This window comes from Mustela lutreola, chromosome 11 (genome assembly GCF_030435805.1).
Source record: "Mustela lutreola isolate mMusLut2 chromosome 11, mMusLut2.pri, whole genome shotgun sequence".
NCBI lineage: Eukaryota > Metazoa > Chordata > Mammalia > Carnivora > Mustelidae > Mustela > Mustela lutreola.
This window is the reverse complement of record NC_081300.1, coordinates 68,611,700-68,635,793: the sequence shown is the minus strand read 5'-3', so window position 1 is coordinate 68,635,793 and position 24,094 is coordinate 68,611,700. Positions and strand designations below refer to the sequence as shown.

Here is a 24,094-nt window from a genome sequence, read left to right as displayed (position 1 = left end):
AGGCCTTTTGGCACCTTGGTGGAGGCCCCACAGGATAGCATCTTGGTAGTGGTTGATGGCATTCCAGCCTTCCTCTGTGTTGAAGTCCCAGCCAGGCCAGTTGTCCAGGGCAGACTCTTGGGACCATCCCTCAGGGTTTAAGGTGCCGACTGGTGCCACCTCTTCGAGCCATTTACGTGCCTCCTGGAGAATTCTTCTTTCCTCAGTGTTGAACAAGGTGGGAAGGAGCTGTTGGCAGTCTTCCCAGGTTGCTTAGTGGATTTGGAAGATGAATTCCATGAGGTTGATTATTGCCTGTGGTTTTTCCAAATAGGTGGGAGTATGATTTTTTCAATTTAGGTGGTCTGTGGTGTTGAAGGGCTGGTAGTAGATAATGGGTCTGCCTGGTTGGGGGCTGCCATCTACTCCAATTTTGTCAGGATCTCGAGTTTCTCAGAGGGGCACCGGGTAAGCAGGGATTTCTCACATTCGGAGGTGGTGTGTGATGTTCCGTGGCTCGCTTTCTGGGGCGGGGTCCCTCTCAGGAACAGTTGGCAAGGAAACTGGTACTGGCTGCGGGGTCACCAGCGTCTGGGGAGTTGGAGGCGGTGGGGAAACAGCTGTCATTGGCAGGGCTGGGGACACCGGAAGAGCTATTGATGGTGTTGGAGTGAGAGGGGGTGGGGAGGATATGTCTGGTGGTGGATATGTCTGGAAACAGAAGGTGGTGGTGTGCCGCGTCCCACCTCAGGTGCAGTCAGGAGGGCCGATGCAGTTGGGAGGATTGGAGGTCCATAGGGCGGTGGGAGTTCATCGTCTGGGTCCCCTTGCTGTGTGGCCTTACTTCAGATGCCCTTGGTCGGTTGTGCAATGAGAATCCTGCACTGTCCCTTGCCATTGGCAGAAAACAAGAGTCTTGGCTATTTCTAACCAGGAATCAATTTATAGGAACTGGTCTGGATGTCCTGGGTTTCTTGCCAGACAGTGGGTAGGTCTAAGGTTTCTTCTGAGGGCCAGCCAACATCAAAAGCTGGTCACTCTAGCTCACATAGTCCTCAGTTGTCCCCGGGTTATATGTACCCTGTATTCGGCACTAAAGCCTTTCCTTAAGTTTTTAAGCATACAATCTAAGGCAGTGTGGTTTACTGGGTTTCCCACCCATTGTGAACAGTGTGCATTGCAAACGAAGGGTGGGTATTTTTGGGTGCTGTCCTGCTCACATCCCTGGCAGGAACTTAGGAGCGTCTTAGCTAAGGTCTATCGGTATAAGGCCCAGACCAGGCTACCCGGTGGAGTAGATGACCATTATGCCCTATGAGGCCCCATGAGACTCAGGGTGCAGCCCACTCAGACTCCCTAGCTGAAGCGGTGGAGCCATACGGACACACTCATACACTCAAACGTTCCTCAGATTCAAACAGGCTGGATAACCCCGCTCTGGGTGTGCCTGGCTAATGGGTTATCAGTCTCCCCTCCAGTCCTGATGGACGGGTCTGACTCAGACAGTGGCCCTGGGACTTACCTGGTCCAACGGGTGGATCTAGCCAGCTGTCCCCGGTCTCCTATCGCTGGTCCAGCAGGGCGGAGACGAGCCGCAGCTGTCCGGGAGAACCCAGCCTCGGGTCCCTCGAAATCAGTGGGGTGCACGCAAACCCTATGCTAGGCACTCCGCTGCCCTTCATGGCCCATCTCCGGTCCCACACCGGTGGCACAATAAGCTAGCGGGGTTCAGTTTCCCGATCAGGGAACCAAATGTTGCGGAAGTTCTGAGGCAACCAAGAAACTCAAGCGGCACGCAGAGAAGTGGGACACAACACAGCTTTATTAACACCCGCAGGCTCAGCGGGATGGTTCCCAATGTCTGAGCACCCAGCTATGATTGGGGCGGATATTTATAGGCAAACTAGGGATTTTTCGCGGTATTGCATAGCTGATTGGCTTGGGGTCACACAGCAGTTCGTAAAGCTATGCGGAAGTGACTGAGTGGAGAAGTGCCAAGTCATTCTGGGGGGGTTCCTTATCTCAGTGAGGCGGCCATATTGGGCTTTTCCGCCTCATCAGGACCCGCCGCTGCTGGCGAGGAAGAGGAGTAGATGGCTTGAGAGTGTTTATTGCTCACGCCCTCGGTCCTAGAGCTGCGGGTCTAGCTGACAGTAGGGAGAAACCACCGCTCACACACCAGGCGCTGGGCGCGGAACAGTGCGTGGGCGCAGGTCCGGCGGGGCGGGGCGGGGCCGAGCGGCGCGCGACCCTCCGCGCGCTCAGGGAGTTACAGACCCTGGCGGCCTCTCTGGCCCCCACTCCCGCGGGCTCTATGACACCGCGCTGGCTCGCGGGACGGGGCGGGGTTGGTTGAGGGGGAGGAGACCACTTCAAGCTGTACATCTCGCGGTGAGCCTCGAGCGGAACTATCTCGCGAGACGTAGAAAGTACCGCGCTTGCGCGTTGCAGTAGCGCCTGGTGGCCTTGGCAGGTCTTCGGACGGTTATGTGAGGAGAGGCAATCTGTTCGGAGGCTACTGCGTTCTCTCCACAAGTCCCCGTGACTCGCAACCATGAGCAGCACCTTAGCCAAGATCGCGGAGATTGAAGCCGAGGTAATGGGCACAGGTGGCGCTTCACTCTCCTTCAGAGTGTTCCTCTTTAGGTAGTGTTGCTCTTGCCTATACTCCCTTCAGCGGCGTCAGGACCGGCCCAGCGTTCTTCGACTCCGCTTTTCCCAATCCTGCGTTCCCCGACTCCCCTCAGCCTTCGCTGGATCCCCCCGACTCTCTCAGCCGCGTTCCACACCCCTGCTCCTTGGTTGGTACCCCGTTCCGTGTTCGCCTCCTGTCCGAACATCGATCCTCTCAGTCTTTTTTGAGAGCAACACAGTCTTCTCCGCCCCCCTGCTCCAGCCCTGACCCGCTCACGAACTCAGTATCTTTGATCATCTCCCAAAACCCATCCCCCTTTCCCCAATCTTTGAAGACAGCGTTTCCCAGAGTATTGGTCCCAGGAATGGATCTGGGATAACTATCTGCAGTAGATGTTGATTCAACCTGAATTACTATGTGATTCTGTTGTTTGAAGTGCTCAGAGCCTTTTAAAATCCCGAAAAGTGGTGACCTTACATCAGATCGTGCATGCCAGGTACCTGCAGTAGAGGAGGACTTCGCATCTTAGTTTTAGTCTGATCTTTGGGCGCTGATTGCAGTGATCTTGGTCATGTTTCTTCTATTTGGGCCTCAGTTGTTTGCTTTGTAATGAGGGAAATGGAGTGGGAAATGAAGAGGATGACTTTTCACTTTTTTTTTATGTCTGACTAAAATGGGTATATTGGCATCAGGTAGGATCTTGAAAAAAATCATTCCCAGCTCGGGGGTGGGAGTTCATTCTGGGTATTCTACCCTGTAGGAACTGCTTCTGATTTATGGCTGTGATATCCTTCCTTACAGATGGCTCGGACTCAAAAGAACAAGGCCACAGCACACCACCTAGGGCTGCTTAAGGCTCGCCTTGCTAAGCTTCGTAGAGAGCTCATTACCCCAAAAGGTGGTGGTGGTGGAGGACCAGGAGAAGGTTTGTGTTTTTCTTCAAAAAAAATTTTTTTTGGTGTAATTTCTGGCAAAATAATATAGGTGTATCATTTAAGGTAATTTAAAAATTTCTATGATAGTAGATTTGTATTTTATAATCCTTAATTCATGAGTTATGTTTATTTAATTCTGCTGATTTCAAAGGCAAATGAATATTGTCTAAGTGATAAACTAGAGTTTTATGTATATACTATATTTAAAAAAAATTTTTTTTTTTTTAAATAATCTCTGCACCCAAGAGGTGTCCTGAACTCAAGATCTTGAGATCAAGAGTTCCATGGTCTTCCAACTGAGCCAGCCGGGCATCCTTAAGAATATCCTGTATTGATCCAAAATAGGTTTTCATTGGCTTACATGAATACATAAATACATCATCGAGGTAAGAAATAAGGAAAGAAATTGATACAAAGAGAAGTGAAAGTAGGAAGAATAATTTGAAGCCAAGAGAGATAAGGTTAGGACCAAAAATAATGTCATAAAATCTATATACTTCCCAGAGGAGGGCCATGAATTTGGCTTCATTTGCAGACATTTAAAAAGAAAAAGAAGGAAAATCCAGTCAGTCATACAGTTCCTAGAGTTTGTAAGATAAAAAAAGAAACCCATTTTTATTTTATTTATTTATTTAATTTTATTTTTAAAAAACTTTAACTTCTTTTTTTACTTAAAGTTAGTTTTTTAATTCTAGTAACATTAACAAACAGTGTTATATTAGTTTCAGGTATACAATATAGTGATTCAGCAATTCTATACTTACTCAGTGAGCATCACAATACATGGGCTCTTAATCCCCTTCACCTATTTCACCCATCCCCCCCACCTCCCTTCTAGTGACCATCTGTTCTTTATGTTTAAGAGTCTAATTTTTTGTTTCTCTTTTTGCATTTGTTTTGTTTGTTATAGTCCACATATGAAGAAACTCATTTTTTAAAGATATTTATTTATTTGAGAGAGAGAACACATGTGCATACACGCACAAACGGGGGTGGAGGAAGTAAGGATAAGCAGACTGCGCTGAGGGCAGAGCTCTGTGTTGGGTTTGATCTCTTAGCCCTGAGATCATGACCTGAGCCAGAATTAAGAGTTGGCAGGGCGCCCCACCCATTTTTACATGCATTATTATAAAATGTTTGTTAAATACTGTGGGTACCAGAAAGGTGTATAACTGTGGTAGAGGAATAAAGTTTCTAAATAAATACTCCATTAAACAGTGTTAGGGGCACCTGGGTGGTTTAGTCCGTTAAGCATCTGCCTTTGGCCAGGTCATGATCTCAGGGTCCTGAGATCCAGCCCTGTCTGGCTCCCTGCTTCTCCCTCTACCCCCCGACCCCCAACACTTGTGCACTCCCTCTCTCTGTCTCAAATAAATAGATAAAATCTAAAAATAAATAAGCAATGTTATTGCTATTTTGTGTGCTTAAGCTCTGGAGAGGTAAACTGTAGAAAGTTGGAGATATATGTTCTAGATGGATAGACTGCCAGAATGTGAAAGGAATTTCATGAATCTCAACACTTCAAGAGATAACTTTCTTCTTTTTGATATTTATTGATGTTTTAGGTTTTGATGTGGCCAAGACAGGTGATGCTCGAATTGGGTTTGTGGGTTTTCCATCAGTGGGGAAGTCAACACTGCTTAGTAACCTGGCAGGGGTATATTCTGAGGTGGCAGCCTATGAGTTCACTACTCTGACCACTGTGCCTGGTGTCATCAGATACAAAGGTGCCAAGATCCAGGTGAGTCAGGCCTCAGGCCACAGACGGAAAGAAATCCATTCTTTCATTCATGTAAAAAGCACTTATTGGAAGCTCTCTGTATGGCAGACCTGATCTTTGATCTACTGAGGCCCTTCCTGTCTAGCAAGGAAGATAGAAGAGTACGTAAAGACAGTAATGCAGTGGGATAGTGTTTGTGAAAACACAGGGAAAGAAGGAACTATTTTTTCACCTGAGGATATTGGGGCAAGGTCTGGTAAGAGTTAAAATAAGCTTCATGTAGAAAATAACAGTGCAGGTGGGTCTTGAAATTCAGGCAGAATTTCATCAGCCAGAGAAGGTAAAGGGCAATTTCAGGCAGCCATAATGGTAAATAGCTTGCTGTGGTACAAGCTGAGGCCTGGGACAGGAATGGTAGAAACTGAATCTGGAGAAGTAGGTTGGAGCTGAATTATGAAGGGCCTTGTGTGCCTGCTAAGACAGTTGAATTTTCTCTTACCTGTAGCTAGGAACCATTAGAAACTTCTTAATAAAATAACGTAAGATCCTTTTTATTTTTTGTTTTTGTATTTTTTGATGAGATCCTTTTTAGAAGATAACTCTTGTCTCTGAGGCCTAATGAAGTTATGTCCTGAGAAGTATTTCTTAGGTGATGGATTTAGGGGTAGCAAATAAAGAGTCCCTTTGGGTGTAAAAGAAGGTATATGTAAATGTAAGCTTTAATGGGTCATATTCTTACTGGCTGCTTAGCTGAGAAGGCAAGATTCTGAATTCCATGACATTTGAATTTAGGCCGGAGGTTCCCAGACTTTCTTGGCTCACAGCACCCTTAGTGTCTTAGCAGTTATTTCCTGACACCTTTTCTTGTCCCAGTAATATTTTTATTATGCTCCAGGCCAAAAGAAATACCCAATGGGTCTGTTTGTTAGGTCCAAACAGCTTAAGTATTTATGTCCTTACAGCCACAGTTATTTATTTACCAGTGGGGTGTGTGCATTGTTGGGTACCACATAATTTCTCAAACTTTTGGAATCAGACTGGATACAATCACGTTTGTTAACCTTTTCCACATTGATTTTTGTGTGGTGCTTTTTTACCATAGCAGCTAATGAAAAATCTAACTTCTCAAAGATTTGGATATGACAACTGAAAGCAGTGTAGTTGGATGTAATGTTGAAATTGTGAGCTATGTGGAGCTAGTAGTTCTTCATTGTGTGACATATATCAAGAATACTGTTTCTCTTGGAAATTTAGAATATCCCATGCCACCCTTAAGTTCCATGTGGTGCTCCAGAGTCCCTTGGCTCATTATTTGGGAACTGTTGGTGTAAGCATTCGTTTTCTCCCCTGCTAAGCTACACAGTGAGTTGTGAGGTACATTTGTGCTTCTTTATTGATCTGAAGTAGGAAGGGAGCAATGTCCTGGTGTTCTTTTCTTTTCTTTTTTTTTTTTTAAGATTTTTTTTTTTTTAAGTTTTTTATTTGACAGAGAGAAATCACAAGTAGGCAGAGAGGCAGGCAGAGAGAGAGGGGGAAGCAGGCTCCCCGCTGAGCAGAGAGCCCGATGTGGGGCTTGATCCCAGGACCCTTAGATCATGACCTGAGCCGAAGGCAGAGGCTTAACCCACTGAGCCACCTAGGCGCCCCCTTAGTGTTATTTTCAATGGCTTTTTTTCCTGGCCATGCAAAGACCGTGGTGGGACATGGACCTTTCAGGGACTCCATGCCCAAATGTATATAACAAGAATGAGGATGCTTGAGCATATCTGGACTACTTGATGCCATCTGGTTTTAGAGTCTTGGTGATAATCACAGTTTTAGCAGCTCCTTGATGAGATGTTCTTGACACCTCTTTCAGAGCTTTTGAGTATATCAGAATAAAAAACTATTTAACGGGCGCCTGGGTGACTCAGTGGGTTAAGCCGCTGCCTTTGGCTCAGGTCATGATCTCAGGGTCCTGGGATCGAGTCCCGCATCAGGCTCTCTGCTCAGCAGGGAGCCTGCTTCCTCCTCTCTCTCTCTCTCTCTCTCTGCCTGCCTCTCTGCCTACTTGTGATCTCTCTCTGTCAAATAAATAAATAAAATCTTTAAAAAAAAAAAACTATTTAACCCTCTCTTTCCTTTTCTTTCCCACAAAGCATTCCTTTCATTGTCTCCTGACCTGTTAGCCACCCCCCCCCTTTTTTTTGCATGATGCTTTCTTTTCTGCCTGTGCACTTTCCTTCTCCCCCACCCCCCACCGACTTTAGAAACCAAGTTAAGGTGTGCATGACAGGATGAAAATGAACACCTTTGAATTTTATTTTTTTTATGTTTTTTAAATAGCTGTTTTGTGGCAGAGTACTCATTATCTGTGACATGGATGAAGAGGTATACAAAGCTAGAACCATTTAATAAGAATTATAAGGAGGGAAATTTCTGGTTTTTTGTTAGGAAGGTTTTAACAGTGAAGTTGCCTAAAAATGGAATGGTACCTCTTGAGGTAATAAATTACTGTGTGGAGGTCTTTTAGGTAGTGACTGAACCACCACTTACTGGGGAGGTTATAAAGCAAACTGATGTTATCACATAGGCAGATATTAGCCTGCAGAATGGATGTTCAGTTTTAAAATGGGGCTTAATTTCACCTTCCTAGGGTCCCTAGGACTCCTCTTGTCCTGTATAAATAATTGACTTGTACATTTAGCTGCTTTAACCGCTAAAGGCATTTCAGTTTGAGTTAGTTTAATATTGAATTCTTAAAATCATACAGTTTCATGATTTTAAAAAAAACTACTCCTGTCTCTTGGTTGTAATATAAAATTCAGATGTGTAAAGCATGGGTTATTTTTTGAATGAAATTTAGTTTCCATGTCTACGGCCATAGCATCCTGATATTGTCTGAAATTTAGTTGCCATGTTTAAATAGTTTGCTGTGGGGTGCCTGGGTTGCTCAGTCATTAAGTATCTGCCTTTGGCTCGGCCAGCATCAGGCTCCTTGCTCAGTGGGAAGCCTGCTGCTCCCTTTCCCACTCCCCCTGATTGTGTTCCCCCTCTCTCTCTTTCTCTCTGTCAAATAAATAAAATCTTAAAAAAAAAAAAAAAAAGTTTGATGTAACTTTAAAAATTATTTCTGTCAAGAAAAGTTAAATTAGGTTGTATTTTTACTTTTGTAGGGGCTTCAATAAATTTCCCGGTTTTCAGTTATGATAGAAAGCCTGTGCTCTTTTCTCTTAGCTTAATATTCTCTCTTTCAGATGGCCTTTTATAGCCATATTCTAGGTTTCAGAGTTTTAGATTATCCAGTGGATTTTCTTTTTTGTGTTTTTGAGAACATTAGCTAGGCTCAGTATACACTTTTATTTTATTTTTTTATTTTTTTATTTTTTTTAAAGATTTTTTATTTATTTATTTGACAGAGAGAAATCACAAGTAGATGGAGAGGCAGGCAGAGAGAGAGAGAAGCAGGCTCTCTGCTGAGCAGAGAGCCCGATGCGGGACTTGATCCCAGGACTCTGAGATCATGACCTGAGCCGAAGGCAGCGGCTTAACCCACCGAGCCACCCAGGCGCCCCAGTATACACTTTTAAAGCCTTTTGCTGATATATGTGTGTATATATGTATTTTTTTAAGCAGAAGTAATATATATATTTTTTTAGTAGACTGGGATTTACTGAGTGTTAGAAATAGATGGTAGAATCTTTGGGAGAGTTGAAGTAGACTCTAGACTTAATTTCTAAGAACAACTGATGATTATGTTCAAACATCTTTATTGAGGTATAATTCACATACAATAAACTACAGATAAAGCATACAGTTTGCTAAGTTTTGACATAGCTATATACTAGTGAAAACATCATCACAATCAAGATCATAAACACACCATCCCCAAAAGTTTCTGTATGCCGTTTCCCTCCTGATCCCCTTTCTCTCCAAGCAATTACTTATCTACATTTTATCACTACAGATTAGTTTACATGTTGAGTTTTACATAAATAAGACCATGTGTAAATATAAATGTACTCTGTTTTAGGTGGCTTCTTTCATTCAGCATCATTATTTTGAGGTTTATTGTATCATTCATGTTGCTGCCGCTTATGTGAATATCCTACCTAATCACAGGAGAATTAGCAGGAATAGATTAACATTGCTGGAATAGTCACTAAACTACAGACTTTATTCAGATTTTTACCAATTTTCCCACCAATGTCCTTTTCTAAGATTTTATCTGGGATCATCCTATGTTGTGTTTATTCATCCTTATTCTCCTGCCATGTGTGATAGTTACTCAGTCCTATCCTTTAAGACCTTGACACTTAAAAGAGTATTGATTAGTTGTTTTTAAGACCTTGACACTTAAAGAGTATTGATTAGTTGTTTTGTAGAATGTCCCTTAGTTTGGGTTTATCAGATGTTTTCTCACAATTAGATTGAGGTATTATGTATTTTGTCAAGAATACAATGAAATGATGGTGTGTCCTCAATGCATCTTACAGGATTCATGATGTTATATGTCTTAATTGGTGATGTTGACATCCATCAGTTGGTGGTATCTGCAGGATTTCTCTACTGTAAATCTATTATCTTTCTTTTTTAAAAAAGTTATTATCTGGGACGCCTGGGTGGCTCATTGGTTGGGCAGCTGCCTTCGGCTCAGGTCATGATCCCAGCACCCTGGGATCGAGTCCCATTTCGGGCTCCTTGCTCAGCAGGGTGCCTGCTACTCCCTCTGCCTCTGTCTGCCTCTCTGTCTGCCTGTGCTCACTCGCTCTCTCTCCCTCTATCTCTGACAAGTAAATAAATAAAAAATCTTTAAAAAAAAAAAAAGTTATTATCTTTCGGGGCACCTGGGTGGCTCAGTGGGTTGAGGCCTCTGCCTTCGGCTCAGGTCATGATCCCAGGGTCCTAGGACTGAGCCCCGCAACCGACTCTCTTCTCGGCGGGGAGCCTGCTTCCTCCTCTCTCACTCTGCTTGTGTCTCTGCCTACTTGTGATCTCTGTCAAATAAATAAATGAAATCTTTTAAAAAAAATACTATCTTTCTGGGGTGCCTGAGTGGCTCGGTCAGTTAAAGAGGCTGCTTCGGCTTGGGTTTTGGTCCCAGGGTCATGGGATCGAGCCCCATATCTTGCTCCCTGCTGAATGGAGAGTCTGTTTCTTCCTCTCCCTCTGTCGCCGCTCTGCCTGTGTGTGTGCTTGCTCGCTCTCTCTCTCTCTCTCTCTCTGTCAAAATCTTTTTAAAAAATTATTATTTTTCTAGTCAACGTAAATTATAAAAGGGTAATTCAGTTTGGTGTGTTGTATTAGTCTTAGAGGTGTAACATTATTTAGCGAAGAATAGGGAGGAGCTTTGAGTAGGAAGGAAAAATTGAACTAAGCACCTCCTGAATTAGTTCTTTTTCATTTTGGTTTATTTAGCTATTTTAAAAATTTATTCATTGTAAGTAATCTCTACACCCATCATGGGGCTTATTAAGACTCAGAGATCAAGAGTCTTAATGCTTCTCAAACTGAGCTAGCCAGGCACCCCCATGTGGTTTATTTAACATGAAATATATTTTTGGAATGTCAGATAGGCTTATAGCAAAGGCTGGTTTTAAATGTTTTGATAAGCTGCCACTCTGTTTCTGGTCCATTTATGTGGATAATTCAGTATTGGCCATATAGAAGACCCTTGATATTTCCAGATCATTTATATGCTCTTAACTGTTTTCAGTGGACTCTTTAAGGGTTTATAAATAATAGTTTATAATTTTGCTGAGATGTGCATTTGATTTGTGTGCTATGAAGTTGGCTTTTATGTTCTTATTGTTATGTACATACACTATGACTTCTGTGAAGTTTTACCTTTACTGCATTTTCTGGGCAGTTACACAGTCATTTTTCAACTGGGACACATCAGAGTCACCTGTGGAACCTTTTGAAGTACAGATCAATATCTGAACCCTATATTGCCCTTCCAAATTAGAATTTGTAAGGATGGGTGCTTGCTTTGGCAGCACATATACTGGAATTTGTAAGGATGGGGCTTGGATATCTTGGATATCTGCATTTTTAATAGTTTTACAGGTGATTATTATGTGCTCGCCTGGTTAAGAATGACTGCAGACCCCTGGAGCTAATAATACATTATATGTTAACAAAAAAAATTTAAAAATTAACAAATTGAAGAACAACAGCAAAAAAAGAATGCAGAAATTTTTGTAAATTGGAGGATTTGCAAAGCTCTCAGTATGTATCACGTGAATATCAAGATTCAACTATTATCCACAGTAAGGAATTGGTGTGGAGGCTCTGAAAAGAAATGTATATATATATTTAATATATAAAATATATAAATAAAAAATATACATTATATATATACAATATTAAATTTATTTATTTATTTATTTTAGAGAGGTGGTGGGGAACAGAGGGAGAGAGACAGTCTTAAGTAGTCTCCACGCCCAGCATGGGGCCCAACATGGGGCTGGATCTCACAACCCTGAGTGACCTGAGAGCCAAAATCAAGAATCAGACACTTAACTAACTGAGCCACCCAGGCGCCCCTAGAAGATAATAATTGTAGAATAATGGGTTTGGTCCTCAAAATGTGAGTTACAATCTTACTTGATTCATTAGGATTGCGATTTTGGGCAAATCGCTTAACCTCTGTGAATCTCAGCTAATATCCTTATCTCAGGGTTGTTGGACATTTTGTTTTTATTTATTTATTTATTTTTTAAAAAATTATTATTTATTTATTTGACAGACAGAGATCACAAGCAGGCAGAGAGGCAGGCAGAGAGAGAGAGAGAGGAGGAAGCAGGCTCCCTGCAGAGCAGAGAGCCCGATATGGGGCTCCTGGGATCATGACCTGAGCCGAAGGCAGAGGCTTTAATCCAATGAGCCACCCAGGTGCCCCTGTTAGGCATTTTAAACTAGGTAAAATACATAAAAAACTTACTAAAAAGTATATAAGAAAACTGACATTTAAGTGCATAGTACACTCATAAAGAAGGTTGGATTTGGATCTTTTATACTTTGGATACTTGAAATCATTCTGTTTGTTCAGATTTATGACTTCTTTTTCCCTTCTCTTCTTTATCCTATCCTTAATCTTGCAGCTCCTGGATCTTCCGGGTATCATTGAAGGTGCCAAGGATGGGAAAGGTAGAGGCCGTCAGGTCATTGCAGGTGAGTGGTCCAGAGCCACCATCCTAGGATATCATCCCTTTATTGGGTACTGTTCCTTTAGTTGGGGATTCTTGGACTTTCGAGAGTTTACCACAATGAAGGGCATAGTTTTACCTGACTTCTTACTGGAGTAGGATGTCAGAACTTGAAGGGATTTCAGAAAGTAAGTCGACATCTCCATTTGAGGAGAAACACTAAGGATGGGAGAAGTGAAGTGCTTCAGTCCATTGTTGCCCTAGTTGTGGCCAATTCAGAACTAGAACTTGGGTTTCCTGACTCCTATTCATGCCTTGCCTTCTTTTCTTCTTTTACTTCAAGTAAAATATAAAAGGGTCATCATAAATTGCAACAATCTGCTTTTCCACTTTTCCTCACTTCCAGTTATTCCCCATTGGCAACTGTTATCAACTCTTCAACTCTTCCTTTTGTTACTCACTTCATATTTTCATATATTATGCTTATATTGTTATTTCATGATTAATTAATTTTAGATGTCATTTATTGGTTTCATGTTATGGTGGAGAATTAGCTCTCCTCTATACCTTTTTTCTCATTTCTTTTTTGAAGATTTATTTAATTATTGAGAGAGCATGAGCAGGGAGAGGGGCAGAAGGAGAAGCAGGCTCCCTGCCAAGCAGGGTGTCCAGTGCAATGCGGGGCTCTATCCCAGGATCCTGGGTCCATGACCTGAGCCAAAGGCAGTTGCTTGACCAACTGAGACACCCAGGTCCCCCCATTTTTTTTTTTTTTTTCAATTTTAATTTTAAGTAATCTCTGCACCCAACATGAGGCTCAGACTTAATAACCCCTAGATCAAGAGTCACATGCTCCACTGACTGAGCCAGCTTGCCCCCTCCTTTCAAATAAATTATATCACAGTTTTTAGTTAACTTACCAGTCATAGTTTACATTATCATCCTATGAATATGTAACTTTTGTTCAATGCTAATTCTTTTCTCTTGAAGTCTGTTTTTAAAATTTTCATGGACTTAATGATTGTTTCTTTTTTTAATTTACTTTTCTGTGTTTGCTAATATTTTTCAAATGTCCTAACAGATCAAATGCCTATTAGTCAGTATTTTCCTAGATAGTTAAATATAGCTCCAAATCAGTCTAACTGAGTCCGTTCTTTCCCCAAACCCTGACAGTACCCTTGTATACCCTGTCTTCTTGCTTTAATCTGGATCGGTTGCAGCACTGTCCAGTAGAGGAAATGGTCTAACTCTGTGTTCTCCACAATGGTAGCCCCTAGGCATGTGTGGTTATTGGGAGTGCTTTAAATGAGACTAGTGTGATTGAGAAACTGAATTTCAAATTTTATTTTATTTTAGTTAGTTTAAGTAGCCCCATGAGTCTGTATTGCACAGTGCAGCTACAGATTTTTTGCATGGCAATCAATATGAGGCTCTCTTCTATGTCTTTTTGTGGGCTCCCCTATTTCCTGGAGTCAGTGTCTTTTGGGGTCATTTTCATGTTTTCCTGAAGCACAATCTTTAGTAAACTTCCAGGAAAAGGATAAATGATAGGTAAATTTTTGTCTTTTCATGTTTGAAAGTATTTTTATTCTATCCTTATATTAAATTATTCATTTAGCTGTTTATAGAATTATGTATTAGGGTAATTCATGGATGAATATCAGAAACATTATGCTAAATTAAAAGAGCCAGGCACACAAGACTATATTTTGTATAATTCCATTTATATGAAATTTTTAAAAATGTAAACTAACCTGTGGTGATAGGTTAGTGACGCAGATCAGTGATTGGGAATCAAGAGGAAGATTGATTTCAGAGGTGATGGAAATGTTCTCATACTTCCCTGTGGTGGTTATATAGGTGTATACATTTGTCTTTAAACCATATGCTTAACATGGCACAATTTGTTTTTTTGTAAATTACACTGATAATATATATGTAATATGTATATGATATATATGTTTGTGTATATATATATAATTACGCTGATAATAAGTTGACTATGAATTTGCCAAGCATAAAGTCTTATGTTTTTAGAATCTGTTTTAAATCTTTCTAAACTTTTTCAGGGATTTAGGTTAGTGCTCGGTTCTTACCTTCATTCTGATTTGTTTTTCAGCTAGTGTATCTGGAAGTTAACACATCTAGATATACCAGTGGAAAAATGAGGCACACATTGCAAATTGATTTCTGGCATAGACTTTGTAACTTTAAGAACTTCATGTATGTTTGTGTATTTATAAAAAAAAATCCTTTGTCTTAATGGAACTCCACTGCCCCCCACCCTAGTCAGCTTTTGAGTATTTGGCTTAGATAAGTTTTCAGTGAACTTTGCTTGGATATGAATTATTTTTTCCATTCTTCAGTGGCCCGAACATGTAACTTGATCCTGATTGTTCTGGATGTCTTGAAACCCTTGGGACATAAAAAGATAATTGAAAATGAGCTGGAAGGTTTTGGCATTCGCTTGAACAGCAAACCCCCCAACATTGGCTTTAAGAAGAAGGATAAAGGAGGCATTAATCTCACGGCCACTGTAAGTGGAGATGATATGGGGCAGGCTGCTGAAGGGACTGGGGTCAAGAGTGAATTGAGGCACAGGGATTTTGACCTTTGGAAATTACCTGGCTTCTGCCAGCCCTAACAGAGGTAACACAATGACCTTCTAACTTTTCAGAGTAGGACAAGAATCAGTCTCAGACTTAACTTCATTTCTTCTTTTGGGATATTTATTTGGTGTGATATGGAAATATAGACCAGTTTTATTTTTATTATTATTTTTTTCTTTATAGACCAGTTTTAATGCTTACATGAAGTAGATGGCTGCTAATGTGTTTTCATTCATTCAGTGCAGGTTTATAGGGTGCCCACCATGAGCCAAGCATTGTTTTAGGCTCTTCTTGGACAGAGGGATAGGTTGGAATGGAGAGCAAAATAGGCAAAAATCTTTCCTTATATTCTATGTGGAAAAGTAGTGAACAAAATTAATGAGTTAATATGATATATTAGATGATGTTAAATCTAAGGCCAAAAATAAACTAGGAAAAGGGATGGAGAGTGTTGGTGGGAGAATTGACTAGAGAAGTCTTCACTAAGGTGATGTGAAGGGGTGAACAGAAGGTCTATCTTGGGAAAGAGCATTCCATATAGAGGGAATATCCAAGTGCAAAGCCCTGAGGTAGAGCATGCCTTTGGATGTTTGAGGAACAGCAGAGTGAGCAAGTAGGACAGGGGTAGGAGATAAAGTCAGAACATATGTGCTTTTACTTTTTAGGAGATGGTTAATTCTTGGTTGGGTTCCTGTCAATGGAGTAAACATGATTTGATTTAGGTTTTGGTGGAATCATTCTAGCTGTTTGTTGAGAATAGATTGGATTGGGTTAAGAACAGAAGAACAGAAGCAAAGAAGCCATTTAAGAGTTTATTGCAATAAGCCAATCAAGAAGTGATGTTTCTCGGACCAGAGTTGTAATAGTGGGAGAGATGAAAAGTGGTTGATTATCAAAAGATTTTGAAAGTAGCTGGTAGGACTTACAATTACTAAAATGGTAAGACTTTGAATAGGATAAGATTGGAGGGGCGGGGAAGATAAGGGTATTGAGTTTGAGATGCTAGACACCCAAGTATGATCAGACAGGCATATGAGGAATTATCTAGGCTGGAGGTATAAATTTGGTGAATAGCAACTCTAGAGCCATGAACTCATCTGAGATAACTAGTAAATGAGTATAAATAGAAAAAGAAGTTCAGAGATTGAGTCTTATGGTCCCCCTCCAGTGATTATAGGTTGAGAGTTGGGAAGAATCAGCAGATAAGGTTTTTTTAGACGAAGAAGGAGGAAAACCAGGAGAGTTTGGAATCTTGGAAGTCAAGTAAAAAACTGTTTTAGATTGGAGGAGTGATCAACTCTATCCGCTTCTGCTTGCTTCTCATTATAGAACATATAACATTCAGAGGTCCAGGTGATATGACTAGCACAGAGTTAAGCTGTCCTGCCCAGAAGATCTTTCTCATTATCCTGTTATAATGGTTGAATTTGACCATTTAGTATTCTTTCGTGTGTGTGTGTGTGTGTGTGTGTGTGTGAACATTTAGTATTCTTTATTTGTTTGCTAAGGCTACCGTAATAAAGTATCATAGATCGGGTGGCTTAAACAACAGAAATTTAATATGTCTTAATTCTGGAGGCACTAGGTATCTGAGATCAAGGTATGAGCAGAGTTGGTTTCTTCTGAGGCCTCGACTTGGTTTGTAGATGGCTATCTTCTCCTGGTGTCTTCACATGGTCTTCCTCTATGTGTCTGTATCCTAATCTCCCTTTCTTCTAAGGATGTCAGTCCCCTGAATTAGGGTTCATCCATATGACCTCACTTTAACTTAGTTGCTTCTTTCAAGATGCTGTCTTTAATCCTAACGGTCACATTCTGAGATAACTGGGGTTAGGGGTTCAACATACGAATTTGGGTGGGAGTGATTCAGCCCACAGCACCTTCACTTGAGTTTGGAAAGATTATTAGTTTTCAGGTATTACTTGATGAAAGTCAGTTACTCTCATCGAGAATAACAGACTTTAGAAATGAATTTGTACTTTAGGATTATCCAGGCATGCTGATACTTTTGGGAGATTTTTTTTGCTCTGTGACCACTTACTGTCTTCTGTGCACATGCAGTGCCCTCAGAGTGAGCTGGATGCTGAAACTGTGAAGAGCATTCTGGCCGAATACAAAATTCACAATGCTGATGTGACGCTGCGGAGTGATGCCACAGCAGATGACCTCATCGATGTGGTGGAAGGAAACAGGTGTGATTAAGTGTACAGTCTGGTGCCCAGGTTTGAATTTGAAGTCTTGTAGTGGAAACAGTATTGGATTATTAAGCTGGAAGACATTGATTCTAACTGGCTGTGCTACTATCTCAAATAATAGTGGGCCTTGGTTTTGTTAGCTGTAAATCGAAGGGTTGGTTTTGATTTCTAACATTCTTCTTTGGTCTGAAATTTGACCAGAAGTGGTCAAATTCTCCACTTCTGTTACTTGCTGTGAAGTAGGCCTTTCCCTAAGCTGTGTCACGTGATGGTGGAAGAGAGCAGTTTTCAGTCTACTCTCAGAATTAATCCATCTGAGAAATCCTATTTGCTATTGTAAAGAACTCAGAGTTTGCTGGGCTGTATCTGTTCTTTCTAAGGGTAACCTAAAAGTGTGTAGCTGAAGCCCTATTCCATGAAAAATTATTAGTATTTTAAATCAAATAATAATGTAAGCCACTGTTAAAATTTTTTGGCATTTGAGCATAATATTCTTCAGTTGTTTTCCTATTCATTTGTTCTTTTTTATTTGATAGATTTATTTGATTCTCATTTGAAAACAAACAAAGGCAATTCTTTGTGTTAGGCATTGTATAAGTGGAGACAATTGAAGCCTGAAAAGTTGTGGCTTGCTATAAATTACTAGTATCCTTAGCTGCTGTATTGATATGGACATTAGGATTGTGACATTGTTAGTTGTTATGTTTTTTATTTTAAAAAAATTTTCATGAAATATATTGTTCAAATATATTTACACTTACGGGATATAAAACAGCTTTGTGGGAAATTGACTCTCAGACTTGCCCAAGGGATTTAGATCTAGGAAGTGACAGAGCTGGGAGTAGATTGATTCTGTGATTCCAAAGCTTGTGTTCCTTATGATATCTCTCAGTTAGCTGCATGGCTCAGACTTGGGCCTGAGTTTTGTTACTTTTCAACTCATAGTTCACTTTTTGGATATTCTGCCTTACTTTGATAGGAAGCCTTTTTGGGGGTGGGGTTGAGGGGTTGATCTGACTCTTACGTTTTTCAAGTCTATGATTTGGGGTCCTGGGTCAGGGGATGCTGATATTCACAGAGAGTCTTGTCCACAGCTCCAGACTAATGTCCTGTTTTTCTTTTACTTCTGTAGAGTTTATATACCTTGTATCTACGTGTTGAATAAGATAGATCAGATTTCCATTGAGGAATTGGATATCATCTATAAGGTGCCTCACTGTGTACCCATTTCTGCCCATCATCGCTGGAATTTTGATGACCTATTGGAAAAGATCTGGGACTATCTGAAACTAGTGAGGATGTAAGTCTTAGTAGAAAGGGTCATATTACTGTAGGAATTAAACCAGACTATCCTAAAAGGATACTGTCTGGAGCTCATTGACCTAATTTGTCTCTTTTTGGAGATATAAATAAGTAAATTTCTGTTATCTGCTAGGCCATATTGAGGACACTTTCTTCCTTAATTGGAGGTTATCTATGAACTTTTCAGGGGTGATGGAGGGTTGATTTGCATTTAATACATGGAACATTCTAAGAAGTAGGCAACCTCTGCTTCCTCTCTGTTCTAGTTACACCAAACCCAAAGGCCAGTTGCCAGATTATACATCTCCAGTGGTGCTGCCTTACTCTAGGACTACAGTGGAAGATTTTTGCATGAAGATTCACAAAAACCTTATCAAAGAATTTAAATAGTAAGTATCATGGACATGTAGTGCCTTCTTTTCCCTATGAGCTCCTGATTCCAATAACTAGCAATTCTTGGGGTACCATTAAAGAAAATGGCTTCAGAGGAGTTGCAAAAATGCTTGCTTGGGTAGAACTCTGCAGTGTCTTTCTAAAACCAGCCAAGTTGGAGCAGGAAGTGCTCTAGAAGCCTTGTCAGGTCAGGTGGGCTGACAAGAGTGAACGAATGTTAATTCTTCTTGACAGCATCTTACTGGCCTCCAGTGGGTACTGAGACCCCTTCTAAACCTTAAGCATGCTTTAATGCCCCTAAATCTCCTTCATATACTTTCATTGCTGATACAGGCTGAAAAAAAAAATTTCTGACACCTTATTTTGAACTCATTGAGCTAATTTTATTTACTTTGATTTATTTTTCTAAAGGTTTATCTGTGAGAGAGTGTGCATGTACATATGTGTGGGGACAGGGCAAAGAGAGAGGGAATCTCAAATAGACTCCTTACTGAATACGGAGCCTGACATAGGGCTTGATCCCACGACCCTGAGACCATGACCTGAGCCTAAACCAAGAGTTTGATGCTCAACCCGCTGAGCCACCCAGGCACCCCTGAGCTAATTTTAGACTTACAGAAAAGTTGAAAAAAGAGTACAAGGGGTTTCCTTATATCCCTTAACCACTCTTCTGACATTATCAGCTCACGTAACCACTGTAGAACAATTTTTTTCTATCGCTTGGTGAATGGATAGAAAGATGTGGTATATGTACACACAATAGGATATTATTCAGCCATAAAAAAAATGAAATCTTGTTATTTGCAACGACATGGAGGGAGCTAGAGAGTATAATGCTGAGTGAAATCAGTCAGAGAAAGACAAATAGCATATGATTTTACTCATATGTGGAATTTAAGAAACAAATGAGCAAACGGGGGCATAAAAAGAGGAAATAAGAAACAGACTCTTTAACTATAGAGAACAAACTGATGGTTACCAGAGGGGAGGTGGTTGGGGGAATGGGTGAAAGGGGTGATGGGGATCACAATTGATATGAACACTGGGTGATACATGTTGAATCACTATATTGTACACCCAAAACTAGTGTAACACTGTTAACTGGAATTAAGATAAAAACTTTAAAAAAATATTTGTTTCTAATCCTAAGAAATACTTGTTTCTTATCCTAAGAAAGAGTGAAGACCTTTATCTTACATTCCTTTGATCTAAAACAACTGTATTCCACGTGCTAATTTCCACTAACCTTAGACCTTTACATTTTGGCATATACTTGAATCAGCGAAGGAGAGTCTTGTGAAGTTAGCTAAACTTCATAGATTTCTATATAAGTCTTGCCTTCCATGGTGGCAGAACACGTTTCTAAGCCTCTAGAACTGTAAGTTAATGAAGGAATTAAATGAGAAGGGAGAAAAATATTTTGAAGAAAAGACATTTCAAAGCAAATGGAATTTTATTTGGTAACTATTTTCCTGTTTTTTGTTTTGTTTTTTTTAATTATGGAACAAATAACATTTTAACTATCTTAATAGAAAAAATTTTCAGCTTTAGACCTGCTAATTACAACATCTGTCCTTGTTGTATTCTGTTTGTGTCCTTGAATTACAGGCACATGTCCTTTGATCATTTACTATGTGTTTTCTCTGTTACAAGATGCACATCATTTTATAATCCCATTTTTCCTATTTATTGCTACTTTACATAGTTTTCTTGTCTTCACACACAGACCTTTCCCTTTTAATTTCTTTAATCCAGGATTCATGATAATATGGTCTCTGGTATATTTTGCTGCATTGCTCCAAAAGGGCTGGACCTATTTACATTGCCATCAACAAAATGGGAGGCACTGATGTTACTGCAGGCACTGAATATGATTGCTAAAAACTAGTTTTTCGGGTGCCTGGGTGGCTCAGTAGGTAGTGTCTGCTTTCAGCTTGAGTCATGATCCGAGGGTCCTGGGACTAAGTCCCGAATTGGGCTCCCTGCTCAGCAGGAAGTCTGCTTCTCCCTCTCCCCTCCCCCTGCTCATGTGCTCATGTTCTCTCTCTAGCATGCTCTCTCTTTCTCAAGTAAATAAATAATCTTGGAGTGCCTGGGTGGCTATGTGTTTTCTGTGTTACAAGATTCACATCATTTTGGTTGGTTGAGCAATTGCCTTCAGTTCAGGTTATGATCCTGGAGGCCTGGGATTGTGTTCTGCATCAGTCTCCTGGCTCAGCAGGGAGCCTGCTTCGCCATCTGACCCTCACCCCTCTTATGCTGTCTCTCTCTCTCTCTCAAATAAAATCTTTAAAAAAATAATAATCTTTATAATAAAAAAAAGACAAAACTAGGGGCACCTCAGTGGCTCAAATGGTTAAGCGTCTGCCTTTGGCTCAGGTCAAGATCCCAGGGTCCTGGGATCAAGCCCTACATCGGACTCCCTGGGAACCTGCTTCTCATTCTCCTTTTACTGCTACCCCTACTTGTGCTCTCTCTGTCAAATAAATAAACAAAATCTTTTAAAAAAACCAGCTAGTTTTCTGGTTTAAGATTATAAAATAGTTACCTTGCATTTACCTTATTAGTGCATTGAAAATTTTATGTCTTATAAATGCTTTTGTATTTGTTCCTGTTACCTATTTTTTGTTTTTTGTTTTTGTTTTTTGCAAAGTGAAATCTTGTTCAATGATTTCTTTTTGGAACATAGGTTATTATTATTATTTTTTTTTTAGATTTGTTTATTTTAGAGATTGGGGAAGAGAGCACATGCTTGGGGGTTGAGGGGCATGGAGCCCTATGTTGGGCTCTATCCCACATCCCTGAGATCATGACCTGAGCCAAAATCAAGAGTCGGACACTTAACCAACTGTGCCACCCAGATGCTCCAGAGCATAGGTTTTTAAAGATGTTTTGTTGCAAAGGCAACAAATGGTGTGGCCACCATTTTCTATCCCTTGGTACATAGTTCTTAGCCTTTGTGAGGCAGGTCTCAGTGTCCATCACTAACATAACATAGTATGGGAGGCCTATAGATAAAAAAAAAAAATTGCTGGCTCAGTCTGCTTCTCCCTCCCCCTGCTGCTGTGTTCTCATTTACTTTCTTTCTCCCTCTCAAATAAATAAAATCTTAAAAAAAATTACTTTCATAAATTCCAAAAAAAAAAAAAAGTCTGGAGAACATACCAGTTATGGTGTCTTGGAAGGGAGAGAGAATCTTCCTAGCAAGGCTAAGGAGGGAGGTCCTATATTTCTGAGTACCCACTGATGGCTTAAATAGATCCAATAAAAATTGGTGTTCTGAGGCAATCTATAACTGACACCATAAGACTTTCTAATCTGAATTATTTTAGAGTATTTTTCTATAATCCATGCTTTCTTCTTTTAATTTTAAGCTAGTCTTGTTATATTTCTCATTTGTGTTTTTTCTCTTTGACTTTCCTAAATTGACTCTGGAACAAGAGGAACCACACAACTTCCAGAAGTCTTTGCTACTTTGTATGTGAAGGCTCCATTGTGCCATACTGCTGGGGAAGCTAATGCCTATGGGCTTTGAATGTAGTCATTGACTGGGGTGAGGGGATGTTGCAAGCCTAGGGTTCTTAAGAGGTGGAATGCTAAATCTAAGCAGAAAGGTGACACCCTGGTAGCTAGGGTAGAAGCTAGGTGATTATTTACACTGACTTTTTTTTTTTCCCCCTTCCATACAGCGCTCTGGTCTGGGGTCTCTCTGTGAAACACAATCCTCAAAAAGTGGGTAAAGATCATACGTTGGAGGACGAGGATGTCATTCAGATTGTGAAGAAGTGAAACCTTCCCCTTGCCCATCTGCTGGGCCAACCATAGCAGCTATTCCCATAACCCAGCTATTCCCTACCCCAAACCCTTTTGAGCTTTGGCAGCCCAGTGAATCAGGATTTAGGGGAGGGAGATGAAGGCATCCAAGCTGGAACTTTACTTGTCTTAACTTGGTGTCACCTTGTAAATTAACTGCATAAACGACCTGGTAGGCCAAGCCAGCTATGTGCAGTTCATGTGTCATCAGCATTTGTTTTGGGTTGTACTGAATGAGGACGGGTATGTACTGTGAGGCATCTGCAGAAGGGGTGCTTGGGAGCTTGGTCTTAAGTGTGGAATGGATCAAAAATGTGACTACAACATCTTACTTGATGTTTAGTCATGGGAAACTATTCCAACTGGATGTGGCCTTCACTCTTTTCAAGTGGTCTTTTGCAGGTGATACTGGCAAGAGGAAGGACATGATGTAAGTTAACTGATAATTCCCTGCAAGGCTGGTCAATTTGGGATATAATGTCATGTGACAGTTGAGTAAAGTACTCTAACCAGATGCATCAAGAGTTTGAATTGCATGGCCACTAATAATTAGCTGTGAAACCCTGCATAAATTACACAACCTTTATAATTGTCCCATTTCCTTATGTAACACGGAGATGGTGATAGCACTTACCTTTTAGAGTGGAGACTGTTAGTATTAAGGGAGAGATGGTAGTTGTAAAATATTTAGTGTAGTATCTGGCCCAGAAGTACTTAGTGAATGTTGGCTGTTACCACTGGTCACTTTCCTTTACCTGAACGGAGCAGGTTTGTGTATTATATGTATGTATGGAGGTGGGATGTTATAAGGGAAGGTGGGGTCGAGACTACTTGAGAGGGCACTGAGGAACATAATGAGAGCTTTTGGGCTGGGAATACAGGGATATAAAGGGATCATCCTGGTACTAGGAAATTCATAGGCAGAAATCTTTGGTAGACTGGGTTGGTGGTAATTATGGCAGAGGGAGGGTGTGGTTATGTAGGTAGTTACACAGAAGTCTAATCTTGGTAATCGACTGACTTTCTCTTTGGTGAAAAAGAAGTCAAAGATTATTTCAGTATGGATTACAGGGATGATAGAGAAGGGTAGTCCCTGAGAAAATCATGAATGGAAACAGATTTGTAGGAAGACAGTTTGATTTTTAGATGAAGTGAGCTAGAGCTGCTAGCAGGTTGTGAGGGATGGGGATGTGGGATTATCCACATCAGACTCAGCCTTTTCCAGTACTTGTTATTCATGCTACCTTAGTAACAGTTGTTTCTCTGATCATCTCTCTGGAGCTTGGGGTTAGCATTGTCTCCCTACCCAGGAGATAGGCCTGGTATCCCAGTCACTTTGGAGGATATAAACTTTGATATCACTGTTGCATTCATGATAGGTAT

At 40.8% G+C, this 24,094-nt stretch overlaps 1 protein-coding gene across 1 annotated transcript; it reads left to right on the top strand.

The window, feature by feature from the left end:
* The first annotated feature begins 2,384 nt into the window (after window positions 1–2,384).
* On the top strand, window positions 2,385–23,225 carry DRG1 (developmentally regulated GTP binding protein 1). Its single transcript, XM_059140949.1, has 9 exons — window positions 2,385–2,575; window positions 3,416–3,539; window positions 5,115–5,290; window positions 12,355–12,424; window positions 14,766–14,935; window positions 17,070–17,200; window positions 18,336–18,503; window positions 18,772–18,894; window positions 22,588–23,225. Exons 1-9 carry the CDS (start codon window positions 2,534–2,536, stop codon window positions 22,685–22,687), a joined length of 1,104 nt encoding a protein of 367 aa, XP_058996932.1. The 5' UTR covers window positions 2,385–2,533; the 3' UTR covers window positions 22,688–23,225.
* The last annotated feature ends 869 nt before the right edge of the window (window positions 23,226–24,094 follow it).